The 13,283-nt window shown below is 45.5% G+C and overlaps 1 protein-coding gene across 1 annotated transcript; it reads left to right on the forward strand.

The window, feature by feature from the left end:
- The first annotated feature begins 7,654 nt into the window (after nt 1-7,654).
- ostm1 (osteoclastogenesis associated transmembrane protein 1) lies at nt 7,655-12,180 on the forward strand. Its single transcript, XM_084453349.1, has 6 exons — nt 7,655-8,074; nt 8,766-8,880; nt 9,614-9,717; nt 10,078-10,185; nt 10,901-11,066; nt 11,669-12,180. The coding sequence occupies exons 1-6, from the start codon at nt 7,709-7,711 to the stop codon at nt 11,722-11,724; spliced, it is 915 nt and encodes a 304-aa protein (XP_084309475.1). The 5' UTR covers nt 7,655-7,708; the 3' UTR covers nt 11,725-12,180.
- Nucleotides 12,181-13,283: the final 1,103 nt, after the last annotated feature.

The following is a 13,283-nucleotide window of genomic DNA, read 5'->3' on the forward strand; positions in this document are numbered from 1 at the left end:
CTGGGGGCTTGGGAAGAGGGAGAGGGGCGGGGGCAGCAAGGGTGTGTGTGTGTGAGGAGGAAGAGGGGAGGGAGGGAGGGAGGGCACACCGCGCTCAAGCCACAGGGGCCACTCAAAGTTAGCATCGCTGCCGGGCTGCATCTGGGCCAAATCCCTTTCTTCTGAGCCAGGAGAGGCTTTCCTGAGCCCCCCACACACACCCCTCCAGCACCCGTCCCCAAACACTGGGTTACAACCCCCAGCCCACGGCACAGATAACTCCTAACTGGCTAACTAACTAACTAACTAACTGACTGACTGACTGCATGACTGACTGACTGACTGTCTGACTGACTGACTGACTGACTGACTGACTGATTGACTAGCTAACTAACTAACTAACTAACTAACTAACTAACTGACTGACTGCATGACTGACTGACTGACTGATTGACTGACTGACTGACTGACTGACTGACCATGTGTTTCCCTTCCTGGCCACTGCTTGTACAACATCAAATAAATTAACTCAATGTGTTCATTAACATGTTTAATCTATTTACTTGGTTTCTCTTTATTCTACACTGTAATCATTTGGTTGAGTGAGTGCATAAATCCCATTATGCATATTTTCAGTGAGAGAGCATCTGCAATCCTTCACTTTCAATAATCTCTCTACACACCTGTGGCATGTAGCTTATGAGCAACAAGTAAGACAGCCAGAGGTCTACCTTTCCAGAGGACATGGGACTCATACAGCCAGTCATGACATCTGCAGTGATGATGAAACACACACTCACGGATACGCACGCACACACACACGCACAGCAGATGTGAGGCGTCGTGAAACATCCATGCTCCGTTCTTAATGTAGCCTATTCCTTGTCCCTACGTGCCCGGGGGTCGAACCGGCGTGAACCCCTCCCAGCAGCACCCAGTCCCGCGGACTAATCGGAGGGGAGGGTCTATGTGTTTTGTTGCTTGTCAAAAACAATCACTCCTCGGCCCATTACATTTACAGCACGTCGTGCTTTAATTGGTGTAACGCACTGGGCACCGAGAGGGGGTAGACGGACCACAAAGGCTGAGAGGTGAATGAGAAGCGACTCTCACAAAACTGCTCTTCAGAGAGAGGAAAAGTTCAGAGTTAGCCACTAACAAGGTGGTTAAAGGCCGTCTCTTCCTAAACCACGGCTCTAGCCAAATTTGAACTCTGATGGGCGAAATGTTTGGCCTAATGCTTAGACATAGCCTATCAATTAACCATCCGTGGGGTAAGCTAAATAATTAAACTGAAATATAAAGGGTATTCACTTGGCCAGTGAATTAGACTTGACTGTTTTAAGCTGTCTTAAATAGTTTTTAGTTGGTTTGGCGTGTTGCTGGAGAAATTACCTTCTCGAAATATTGAAAGTTTACCTTAAAACAAAACCGAATGAAATTATCCAGTCGCAGTTGGCCGTTTGATATCTGCCACAGACCTATTAAGCAGACCAACAACTTTATTTCTGGTGCGCACAGCGATGAGAAGCGCGGTCTCGGCGAGCTGACACAGCGGTCTCCGCGCAGTGTAAAAGTCAAATCGGTGATTGTGTCGCTTCTGCCGGCTGCGTGTTTGTTAAAGGAGTAGTAGACTAAAGGGAAAATGCATGTTTAGCCCTGATGTAAGGCTACTTATGATCATATACAATGGTTCAGATCAAAACGTTGACAAAACTCGCACTTTTGAGAAAGTCTGATAATTGCTCTACCACCGTTTTGGTCATACAATGGATGTGGGTGGGCACTGTGAAAAATCATTCAAAAAACTCAATTTCAAAGACAAAAACTCATTGAGGTGTTAGTTGGCGTTCTGACATATAATTCGCCATAAAGTAAGATTCTAGTACATCTGGAAAGGCTTTTTAAAATATTTAGCATAGAACTATTTAGTCGCAGCACATACGTGTGCAAACTTCCGCAAACTAGGTAGCCTAGCAACATAAACAAGCTACCGTAAGTAGTTCCGCTTCCTGAATCCCCTCTGCGGATTGATCTACATATCTACAACGGTCAAGTCAATGGATTTCATAAAATGATCAATAAAACACTACAGGATTCATACTTTGCGCCGAATTTGATGTCAGAACACCAACGGACACCAATTACCCCCTCGGTGAGCTCACTTAAACTCACACGTCCTTCCAAATAAAACATTAATGTTGTCTTTCCACGTAAACAAACCAGTATACATAGGCTATATGTACAAGGGTCACTTAGTAATGTGAAGAGACTGGACCTATAGGCCTGTGCGTGAAAAAGCACGTCCACTTACATGCTGAACTCACACCATGTGACGTGAATAACCGGATGAACAGGCTAGCTGGACTAAACTTTTGCCAGCTATGGGGTCTCCCGTAGTTGATATAGGTGTGTGTGGGGGGTTATTGTTTTATTGCTTACATTTGATTGGGGGGGGAGCTGTCCATGGTGGTGGTTGGTTGGTAGAGATAGGTTAGGGGGAGCGATAGTTGGGTCGGGGGAAGAAAAGGCTGGAAGCCATGTTGGGTGACGTGCTGAGGGAGTGGTGTTTCAGTGCTCGAGTGCTTTTGCAATAAATATGGCCAGTTGGCTGCAATTTGAACCACTGTGTCGCCTCATCTTTACTAGCTACAAATCTGCGTGTCAGAAGTGCGATTAAGTTTATACGTACGCGACCAGTGAAGCAAAACCAAAACCGTAGCCAAACTTGAGAGAGAAACGTTTAAAATGTGGCGGAACGCCAAGTACAGGGAGGTGATTGAAGAGGAGCAAGACTGCAGAGAAATCTACGGAGCTCGTTACTGGGTTAGCCATGAGGCGGGATGTTGACGATGTTAGCCTGTTAGCCCAGGACATGCTAACCTAAACCCTTTAGCCCAGCTTCTATATATCGTAGTCCCGCAAGCCCAGCTTAGCTCAGCCCAAACCCATCCTATGCTAGCTAGTGTTTAGCTCCTCTCTCCGTACCGATCTTCAATACTGACGCGTAATGACTTATGGGAACCATACTGGACTCAATTCCAGCTCATAGCCAAAGCTAACCAGTGGGCCAACACAGAGAGTGCAGTTCAGTTAGCTGCAGCCCTGCTTCCTGACCTCTCAGCTATGGACATGGCTGACCCCGAACCCATAGCAGGGGGCTATGGAAGAGACAGTTCGGTGGCAGCTGCCAGACGACAGTTCAATGATAAGGGTGCGTCGGAGTGGAGAGAAGCTAGCTAGCTAGCTAGATAGCTGCGTAGCTGCAGTATGTCAACTGGCCTGTAAAGCATTTCCAGAGTTCAGTGAGGAGCAGGGTTTCATCCTGGCTATGGGGGACTTCATCAGTGGACTGAAACTCAGCGCCATGTGATGGCAAGTTGGCCTCAGCAACCCGCTCTCCTGGGAGGAGGCACTGACTGGAGCGAGCACAGGTGGTTGAGTCAAGATCCCAACAACCCTTTAGCTGCCCACCCAAAATGCCACCCCCCCCACCCCCCCACTCAGCTGACTCCTAGACCACAGGACCAGGTGCAGCAGTCGGAGCAGGAGCTCCAGACTCTCCTCTTTGAACCGGAGGACGACCACGCTGGCCTCCCCAAAGGCCAGAGTCGGACCACCTCGCACCCTCCGGCCATCGAGCACCTGCACCAGACGCACCGGCAAGGAGAGGGCCGCTGCCAAGCTGGAGCTGAAGAATGCATCGGGGCAAAGCCGCACACAGAAGCATATCTCAGACCAGCAGTGGGAGGTTTTGAGGAAGCAGCACATCGCCAAGGAATCGGCCACCGGATTCAGCTTTCTCTACCTTCGCGCGGTGGAGCTGGCCAGCACAGTCAAAGAGGCGGGCAGCAGCCAGTACCTAGAGCCCATCCCCAAAACCTCTGCCCCTGCCAACCAAGCCCTCCGAGCCCAAGAAAGGCATGAGGCGACTGTTGCAGCTCTCAGGCATGGGGGTTTGGTGCAGCAGGGCTATTTTTGCTATTAAGAATGTCGAACCTTTGTGTGTGTCGTTCCCGTTTGCTGTTCTCAGATGAATGAGAGCCGGAAGGAGAATGTCCACAGTCCAAAAGACACACACATCATCTCGCATATGGCCCCCTACTGGTGGCAACAGGTATTAATGTATTTCACTGTGTATTTCACTGTAGGCTACATATTAGGGGTAGTGTCATTCTTTACTAACTGAAATAAAATAAACATTCACCACAAAATGTGACAATACATTTAGCGTGTGTCACATCAACGTCATCACCACCACCACCATCATCATCATCATCACCACCACCACCGACCACCATTGATAGCCTGTCTTTGCCTATGATCACCACCCGTGTCATGGTTGGGCCTCATCATCATCATCATCATCATCATCATCATCATCAGTTCTCGCAGCGGGTCTTCCCTCTGTCAAAAGAACTGTAATTTAAGGAAAACTGGAAGCACATTGTACCCCATTCCTGTCACCAGGTTTAATCGGGTTGGCACAGTGTATTCTAACTTTGGAAAAGCAATTAATCTGTTGGCAGTTGCGCTGCGGTCTTGGGAAGCAGTTTGGGGGATCCGTTTTTTTTCCTCCCCAAAAGCGAGAGAGCGTTTCTCTTTCCTGAACGCCTTCATTGAAGCCCGACTGGATGGTTCTCTCCCCGGCTCAGATCACTTCTTTACAGAGCGCTATAGCCTGGGCTATAGCCGCAGAATAGCCTCGCCTTGATCCGCATCAATTGTCATCCCCGGGTTTTTCGGGCCACTTTGGCCGCCAGATGGGTGAAGTCAGGGATAATCCCTGGGAAGAGAATCACGGGGGAAGAGAAAAGCAACAATAACCAAGTCAAGCGTAAAAAATGAAAGCGAAATCTCTATTATCACTGCCTGCAATTCCCAGCAATTTAGTGAAAATCGGGCTATTTTGTAATTCGAGTCAGACGCCCGAGAAGAAGGAGGTCGCGGTGGATTGGTAGACTCACACGATGAAGAGGGTGATATATCGGTGAAAGGGGACCTCTCACATCCCGACATAACCATTAAATGCAGACTGACTTTATGTTGTATAGAGAGAGGGAAACAAGAAAAGAGGCACAGTTCTCCGGTGAAAGAATGAGGTTTTGGCGGATTAGGGACGGCCCGGAGGATGAAGAATAACTTCTGCATAACTTTACAGCTATTTTCTCTCCCCTCGCCAAGTTTACAGCTAAACCCGGTTAAGTTAACCCCTTATGGTGTCCTGTTTTAGAGATTTTCATGAAGCATAATTTAGATGATTGGTTCACTTGACGGTGTTTTCTTGGTTCAGCAACCAGTTTAGTATAGGGCCCGTGGCTAAAATAGGCTATACCTAAATTGTTAATGGTTTAAATAGGCCGCCCAAGATAGCCTGGCCCATAACACTCAAATTAAATCAGATTGCACGGGTCATTGAAATTGTGCAGGTAATTTATTAAGCTAAAATATCCTCTGGAAGAATTTAAAATGATTATAAGCTCTGGCCAGTATTAACAATAAGCCCGGTCTTTGGCCTAAAAAACATCGCCTATTTTACATAGGGTATTTGTCAAAAACAAATATCTGAACAAATGATTCCGTTTTATGATCAAACCTTTTTCAATGCTGTAGCATGTTCTCTTTGCTTTTTTCAACTTGAAATGTAGGCGATAAGAGCCTATATTTGCTCTCAGGTGGATCAATGGCCTAATACATTTTAATCAATTTGAGAGGAAGATTAAATTTATTTGTAGGCCTAACCATTTCTAGCATTCCAAATGGCAAGGCGGTCTCCGGTTGAGTCTTCTGCCCTCATCACCGTACTGAAGAGCCCTTGAGGCGATGGGAGACACTTCGCGAGCCTAATTAGTGATTTTTGTCCTTGTGGAGCTGATTCCTATTCTATCACAAGTTAATGAATTCCTTAGTCGTCTCCATTCGAAATTAACGGTCATCTCAAATAATGATGTGCAGATTTCTAGTCCAAGTCTTCTGTTGATTATTTAAATCAATAGGTTAGGAATGGAGGAGAACTAAATGAAATAATCTAAAAGAAACGGATGTGCGATTTAGTTTTATAGCCTAATGTTATAAACACTGTAGTCTACCTATTACTAGGCCCATAGGGTATTATCCAATAGGCTATAGCATAAAATAATGATAACAACAATAATAATTATAATAGTGATACTACTACTACTAGCCTACTACTACTACTACTACTACTGGGCTATAATAATAATAATAATAACTAGGCTACAATTACAATAACTAGGCTAAATAGCCGTTGTTATTGGCCTACTATTGATAATGCAGCCTAAGTTATTATAATGTGATTCCTATCGAATATTGGGAAAGTTTAGCACCAGGCGCAGGTGTGTTAAGTGCAAAATAATATAGATTCAGGGTTTAAAAAGTTGTTAGACCTGATCTCTCCTTTCAACGCCATCTCATAAAAACACAAAAGGGATGAGGAACATCTGAACAATTAAATGCGCACTGGTAGGAGGAGAAGAAAACGGGTTGTGATGAGCAGGCGGTGGTGGGCTTTTGAGTGGAGCACCGGAGGCCAGAATCCATGTAAAACGGCATATTTACCGCCAGACTTCAGAGAAGGCATTAGAATAGGCCCTAATGCCAGCATTCTCACTCTCTTATTTTCATTAGACCCTGATGACTGTGGAATTGCCGCGGACTGCAAGTTATCAAGAGCCACTAATTTCGCATTAAAGACCATTGACTGCAGTGGCTTGATTCGAGGGTTTCTGACAATTATCACAATCAGAATTTGAGCCCAGATCATTTACCTTGACTCCGTGATTATTTGCGCCGAGCCACGCGCACATTTGAAAATTGCATGGTGTCAAAACCGTACGGCGGTGAATAATGAGGAGGCGAGTGATGGGGGATCAGGAGGTGCAGATATCTCCATATTGAGCTCTCCAACACGCGGGCACACACTCTTCCTCACCATCTGACCCTCATCTCCATATCCACCACACGTGCTCGGCGCGGGCACACTCAACGCCTCGCGCACATACACTCATGCACGCAAGCAAGAACAAACACGCACACACAAGCCTACTTGTAAAATGTGTACATTTGCAGTGTAGTACGCAGTGTTATTCTTTGTGAGTAGGACTAGTCAACTGTATTGTTTGTGTGTGTGTGTGTGTGTGTGTGTGTGTGTGTGTGTGTGTGTGTGTGTGTGTGTGTGTGTGTGTGTGAACTATGCATGTTGGTGTGTTGTGTGTGGGGAGACATGCATATTAACCCTCTCACCCTGCTCTCCTAACCTAAGCCTGCATCTTAACAATAACAATATTATATAATCTTTATTCAAACCCATCTGAAAAGCAGGCTGAACAGGAAGGCTACTGGAGTTTGGTACCTTGATCTTATTATGGAGTGAGAGCGAGTGAGAGGTTGCATGCTGTATGTTGATATTGCCACTAAATAGGCTGCATTTGTGATGCAGCTACCCGATGAACATATTATGACGGCTGCCTCCAATTCAGTCGTGTTCACGGTTTCATGATGTGGAACTTTCCTGAGGCTGCTGGGTATTCGCAAGTAGCTTCTCTCTGCAGACCCAGAATCAGCTATACACAGGGACCGATTGCGCATGTTCTCTCGAGATGAGACTTTATCACATGACCGTGTTGGTTTGAAACAGGAAGTGATGGGCTGTTATGAAGAGGAGAGAAGCGTCGGTTAGTGGAAGCTTCGAACATCGCTAATTTCAACCATGGCGGTCTCAAGCCCGAGTGCGTTTTTGATAACATTGGTGTTGTACGGCAGCGCAGCAGCGATCACCGACGGCGTGGACACCGTCTCTGCTTCAGGCTCTAGCGGAGACGGGGGCTTGAAAGGACTGGCCCCTCCGGCCGTGTTCCACCCAGGTCTCGACTCGTACTTCTCTCTCAACCTGTTGGCAGCTTTCCCAGAAGATCTGGAGATCAGCGATTATTGCGTGGAACTGCTTCACATCTTTGGACAGCGATATGTAACGTACGTCAACTGCTTGGTGTCCTCCGCGCGTCCTGTCAAAGTGTGCCTAAACTGCTTCGACGGTTATGACAACCTGTATCAAATCTACAAAAATATATCACAGGTAAAAAGCCACTATCACAATTAATGTTGGTTGGAATGAAACGACAAAAACCATGTTGTGTGGCCATGTTTGCTTCTGCTTTATCTAACTGTGGCACGAATTAATTGATGCGCATTGGTAACATGCGTCATCTGTCCCGTGACAGTTGCTAAAGGGGGTCTGGCAGTGGAAATTGGAGATCACATGGTCAACTTGATTGTCAAAGTAGGCTACTGACAAACCATGTGCTTGGCGTAAGAAGAGGAACATTGTCTAAAGCCTAGGCCAGTTGTAGTAAAATGGGAAAACAGTTTTAAAGATCATCATCAAAGTATTGTTTCCCTGTCTAACTGAGCTAGGATGCAAAGTGATTCCATATTGTCCTCCAGATTGAAGTGAATAGGTAACGCAAAAAAAACGGTCCTGAAGAATTTTCTGATAGGTTCTCAACACTTCCTGATGTGGTTTAATAAGATTGTTTTATTGTGTTTTTATTTTTATACTTATATGTTGATGTTTGTGTCAGTTTTTGTTTAGCCTTTTTATTGTGATTCGTATTGTATTTGTACAGCACTTTGGTCAAAGTGAGTTGTTTTTAAATGTGCTTTAGAAATAAATTGTATTCGAATTTATTGTTCAGTGGTCTCTCTGACCATTAGACCTGATACAGAACTAAGGCACTGACACAGAGGTCCTGCTGTCTCGTGTCCAGACAGGTCCAGGGAATTTGAGCTGCAAGGACAGTCTGCTGCGTTCTGACAGGCTGATGCTGGTCTACATGCTCTATGCCAACCTGGAGTTAATCTGGACCACCTCCGGCTGTGAACGTGAGTTCAGTCTGAGTTTATACTCAGTTACATGTCAATACTGAGTTAATACTCTTTATACTTAGGTTATGCTTCTTTGATTATTTGTTAATTCTTAGTTTATCGTCTGATATACTCAGTTTATACTTTGTTACTCATTTACTGATATGTTTATACTCAGTAAACACTTATAGTATTTGAACTGCTGACTCATCAACATAACTTAACTCAGTGGCATTTCTAGGGTGATATTTGCGGGTGGGCAGTAAGAAACGTTAAGGGATGTTTCAAAGTAGTTTTTTCACCTTTCCACAACTCAGACTTAAAGGAGTAGTAAAAGGAAAATGCATGTTTAGCCCCGTTTTAAGGTTACTTATGATCACATACAATGGTTCAGATCAAAAAGTTGAGATTCTCAATCCCTTTCATCATTTTCAATCACATCCACTCTCACTATTAGTCACTACTCAGATAGACTACTCAATAGACTGGACACTACTAGAATGTTGACCACCAACAACTGTAGTGATTACAGTGTTTTTATTTTTTATTTGTATTGTATTAACATAAGTTGTTCAGCCATACATACAGTACAGTACAACAATTGACATGCCAGGGGGGCAAAATTATAGGCCAATAGTAATACATTTATGTTGTTTTTATCATATTCATTCCCCTACCCCTTCACAGAGTGTTTTATTAACTAATGTCAAAAACAAACAATACCTCCTGTTTTGATTTCCCTGTCACCAAGGCTGCCTCCACAACTCCGACGGACTCCACAGCCTGACCAATGACACGCTGACCTACATGGTTACTCTCAACCAATCCCTCGGCTGCTTTGAGAAGTACCAACAGGTGCGTAGGTCTTGTATGATGACCCAAAATGCTGGACACGCCTCTCTGGCTCATTTGGGGTTGAGGCTTCTGGATCCCTGCAGCATGTGTGTGAAATCGTCTTCACGCCAGCCTTAAACCACTTTTGAGGTTTGAAAGCATTTTAACAAATGATGGCATCATATTTTGGTCTAGAAGCATATCTGGGTCCAAATACTATTTGCAACACTTTAACTTGAGTGTTCCCCGGAATGTTGGGTGAGTGGAGTTTGCATGTGTCATTTGAGTGCAGCACCTCATGTACCCATGAAAAAGAGACTAGGACAACTGCCCCAAACCCAACATTGTTCCTGCATGTATTGTGTGTGTCATCCTATGCAGAACCACTCGGAGGTGTGTAAACAGTGCAAGCCCACATACAAGGGCCTGAGCAAGCTGTACGCAGCCATGCAGGAGAATAATAAGCTGTGTATCGACATTGAGGATTCGGTAAGGTCACAGAAGGATTTCATCCTACTTCCTGAGCTGTTTTTTTTTTTTATGTGTATGATTTATTTATTTATTTATTTATCTATCCTCGAAGTATGTTTGCCTCCAGGTAGGCCTCTCGTTTTCACCCAGCGCTCCACTCTCCTGATAAGACATTGAGTAGACTTTGTGGTTATTATTTAGGATCAAAAACTTGAAGGCAGCTTGAGCCGACTGCGATGCCTGACTGATCTACAGCGTTCGTAGATCAGTCATTGGCAGCCTAAGCACAGGCATGTTTGGGACACTTGTGAACACATCCTTAATGTTGAGAGAGCACCTTATTTCAATTAGAGAACTGTTGAATAGGGATTGCACGACAGAAAACGGCCCCTCTAGAGGACCCCTAGTGAAGGAGAGAGAGAGAGGGAGACAGAGAGAGAGAACTGAAGTGAAAACTCAGACTCAGAAGGTGGCCAAATGATGAGATGGTAGAGCAGAGAGACACGAAGACCCTAAACTAAGGCTTGTGTTTGTAAAGTTGGGTGCCAGGACATGAGAGAGACAGAGAAATTCAGAGCAGGGCTAGACTGACAGACAGACAGACAGACAGACAGACAGAAAGAGAGAGAGAGAGAGAGAAAGAAAGAGAGAGACAGACAGACATTGTCCTTGTTGTCGTGGCCTAATCTGCTTGGGTGTTGGGGTATGCGGGATTGACCTTGGCTGCCTGCAGATGAATATGACCCGCAAACTGTGGAGCAAGAACTTCAATTGTTCGTTCCCCCGCGAGGAGACGGTGCCCGTCATCGCTGTGTCCAGCTTCATGCTCTTCCTGCCCATCATCTTCTACTTGAGCAGCTTCCTTCACTCGGAACAAAAGAAACGCAAGCTCATACACCGTGAGTAACCAGCTTAATGTGCCCATTGTTGCACCGGGGGGATTTTTTGACAGGGGTGGCGGCAGGGGAAGGGGGTGTTTGCAGTAGAGGCGGTGTGTGTGTGTGTGTGTGTGTGTGTCGGGGGGTGATTGTGTTATGGGGGGTGATTGTGTTATGTGTTATGGGGGGTATCACAGGCTGTTCTGGTGAGAGTATGTAAGGGTCGTCTCTTAGTTTCTTGGCTTATACAGGGTTTTTAGGGGTCAAGGGTTCTTTTTTTGAGGGTTGACCAAAAGGGGGCGGGGCGAGGTCGTGGTGTGGCTGGCGGCTGACTGGTGAACTACCAGTGGTTCAGAGTAGTTAGGAATGTATAATTAGCTGGGTAGTCATGACCCCGGCCAGTATTTTCCCTTTTGGACAAACTCTGGTGCCAACAACTCAAAGCAAAATGCACCTGTTGACTGTCTATCTGGTTTTGGGTGGTTGAAAATGACGTGTGGAGGTCAGATACATCAGTCAGCGCTTTTCTCCCTCCCTCCCTCCCTCCCTCCCTCCCTCCCTCCCTCCCTCCCTCCCTCCCTCCTCTCTCTCTAACGCCGCTCGTCCCTCTGTCTCTCCTTCAGCCAAGCGGGCCAAATCCAAAACCACCCTCATGAACATCCAGGACAAGTTCAGCTGAGTGTGGCGAGGGACGTGGAACAAACAAAAGAGGACGGCGAGTTTGTCCTCCCCTTGTCCACTCGGCTCCGTGGTTTGTCCAGCACCCCCTCCTGGACGCACGCGCACGCACACACGCACGCACCTCATCATTTCTCCCATGCCTGTGGCGTCAACCATGACTGTGAAAACAGGGGATTCACCCAGAGCGCCCCCTGTAGGCCACAAGGGACTGCGACACCAAATCATCAGTGTTCAAGATGTTTTAAAGAAATCGGAAGAAAAAAAGAAAAGATTTGTGACTGAAGTGTATTGAAATGTAAAATCCGTTTGTTTTTCCCCCTTCACTTTGAAGCACCCTGTTTTTCGTGACGAAAGATACTGAAGCCACAGGGGGAGTATAATACTGGGTTGTGCTGGGGCTGGTAGTACTACTGATCCCACGGCGGTTGAAGTATTTTTATGTTATTTTTCCTGGTCCTGGGGTGGGGTGGGTGGGTGGGTTTTGTGTCTCTTAATGCGAGCCCAATGTAAAGCTGCAGAGGGGGGAAGTACTTGATGCCCATTAGTGCTGACATGCAGCCACTGTATGTCTGGAGGAGTGGGGTGGTCACATCCGAAATACAAGAGAAGAAGAAAAAAAAAAGAAGAAATAATACCACAAATTGAAAGCACTCTGGGATATCATAGAATGACAGCGGACCAGCTCTCACAAGCCAATATGGGGGTTGTTTCTCGCCTTTCACTGAGAGCTAATGTCTCTGCTTTATTAGCCCAACTGGGCTGGTACAACGTGTTCTGTTCATCGGATCATGTCTACCAAAGTTCACTGTGTAGAGCCTAGTTAGATGTTTTTCAGTCTGATGTTGATATGTTGGGCTATACTATTTCTTCACTCAAATGTAGGCTAGGACCATGTTTCCCAAAAGATACCCTGCTTTTGCTTTGTTTTTTTACAAAACAGCTCATTGAACCACGTTATCAAATGCTCATTTTGAATCTGTTGCAATCCGTTGCTTTCTATTATTTGTATTTGCTACATAATTAAATGTCTCCCTTTGTGGCACTTTTGTGGCAGAATTGAAAGAAGGTAGTCTTACTCACTGTCCCCGAAATCATGCTCTATTTGTTTGCCATGTGAAATAGTTACTGTCAACTAATAAAATTATTTTATTGCTTACATCAAAACTCTTGATTAGTATGCGGTTTTTATTAGCCTACATGTTTTCCATGTGAACTCTTTACACTCTGGATAATCAGGATTTATTCAGATCGCCACCTCTTACATGAGGCCTGTTTTGTGTTATGGTTAAAAAGCTATTTCCTCACAGGCAAGCTTTTCTTTTGTTTTCAGCCTACGTGGCTTTTTCGTGGATTGCAGCGGGGGCGGTTTTTCCTCCGTCATTAGCGGCTAATCTAAATGTGGGATAGAGATACTTGGCCGGAATAATCACAGCAACACATCCGTTTAAACTCCCTTGGCTTTTTGGTCTTGTGGAACGCAGCCATAGCATGCAGTGACTGGCCAGAACACTCGTTCTAATAGCATTACCGTGAGCTCCTGACATGCCCAATCATATG

This window comes from Borostomias antarcticus (assembly GCF_949987555.1).
Source record: "Borostomias antarcticus genome assembly, chromosome: 19".
NCBI classification, from domain to species: Eukaryota; Metazoa; Chordata; class Actinopteri; order Stomiiformes; family Stomiidae; genus Borostomias; species Borostomias antarcticus.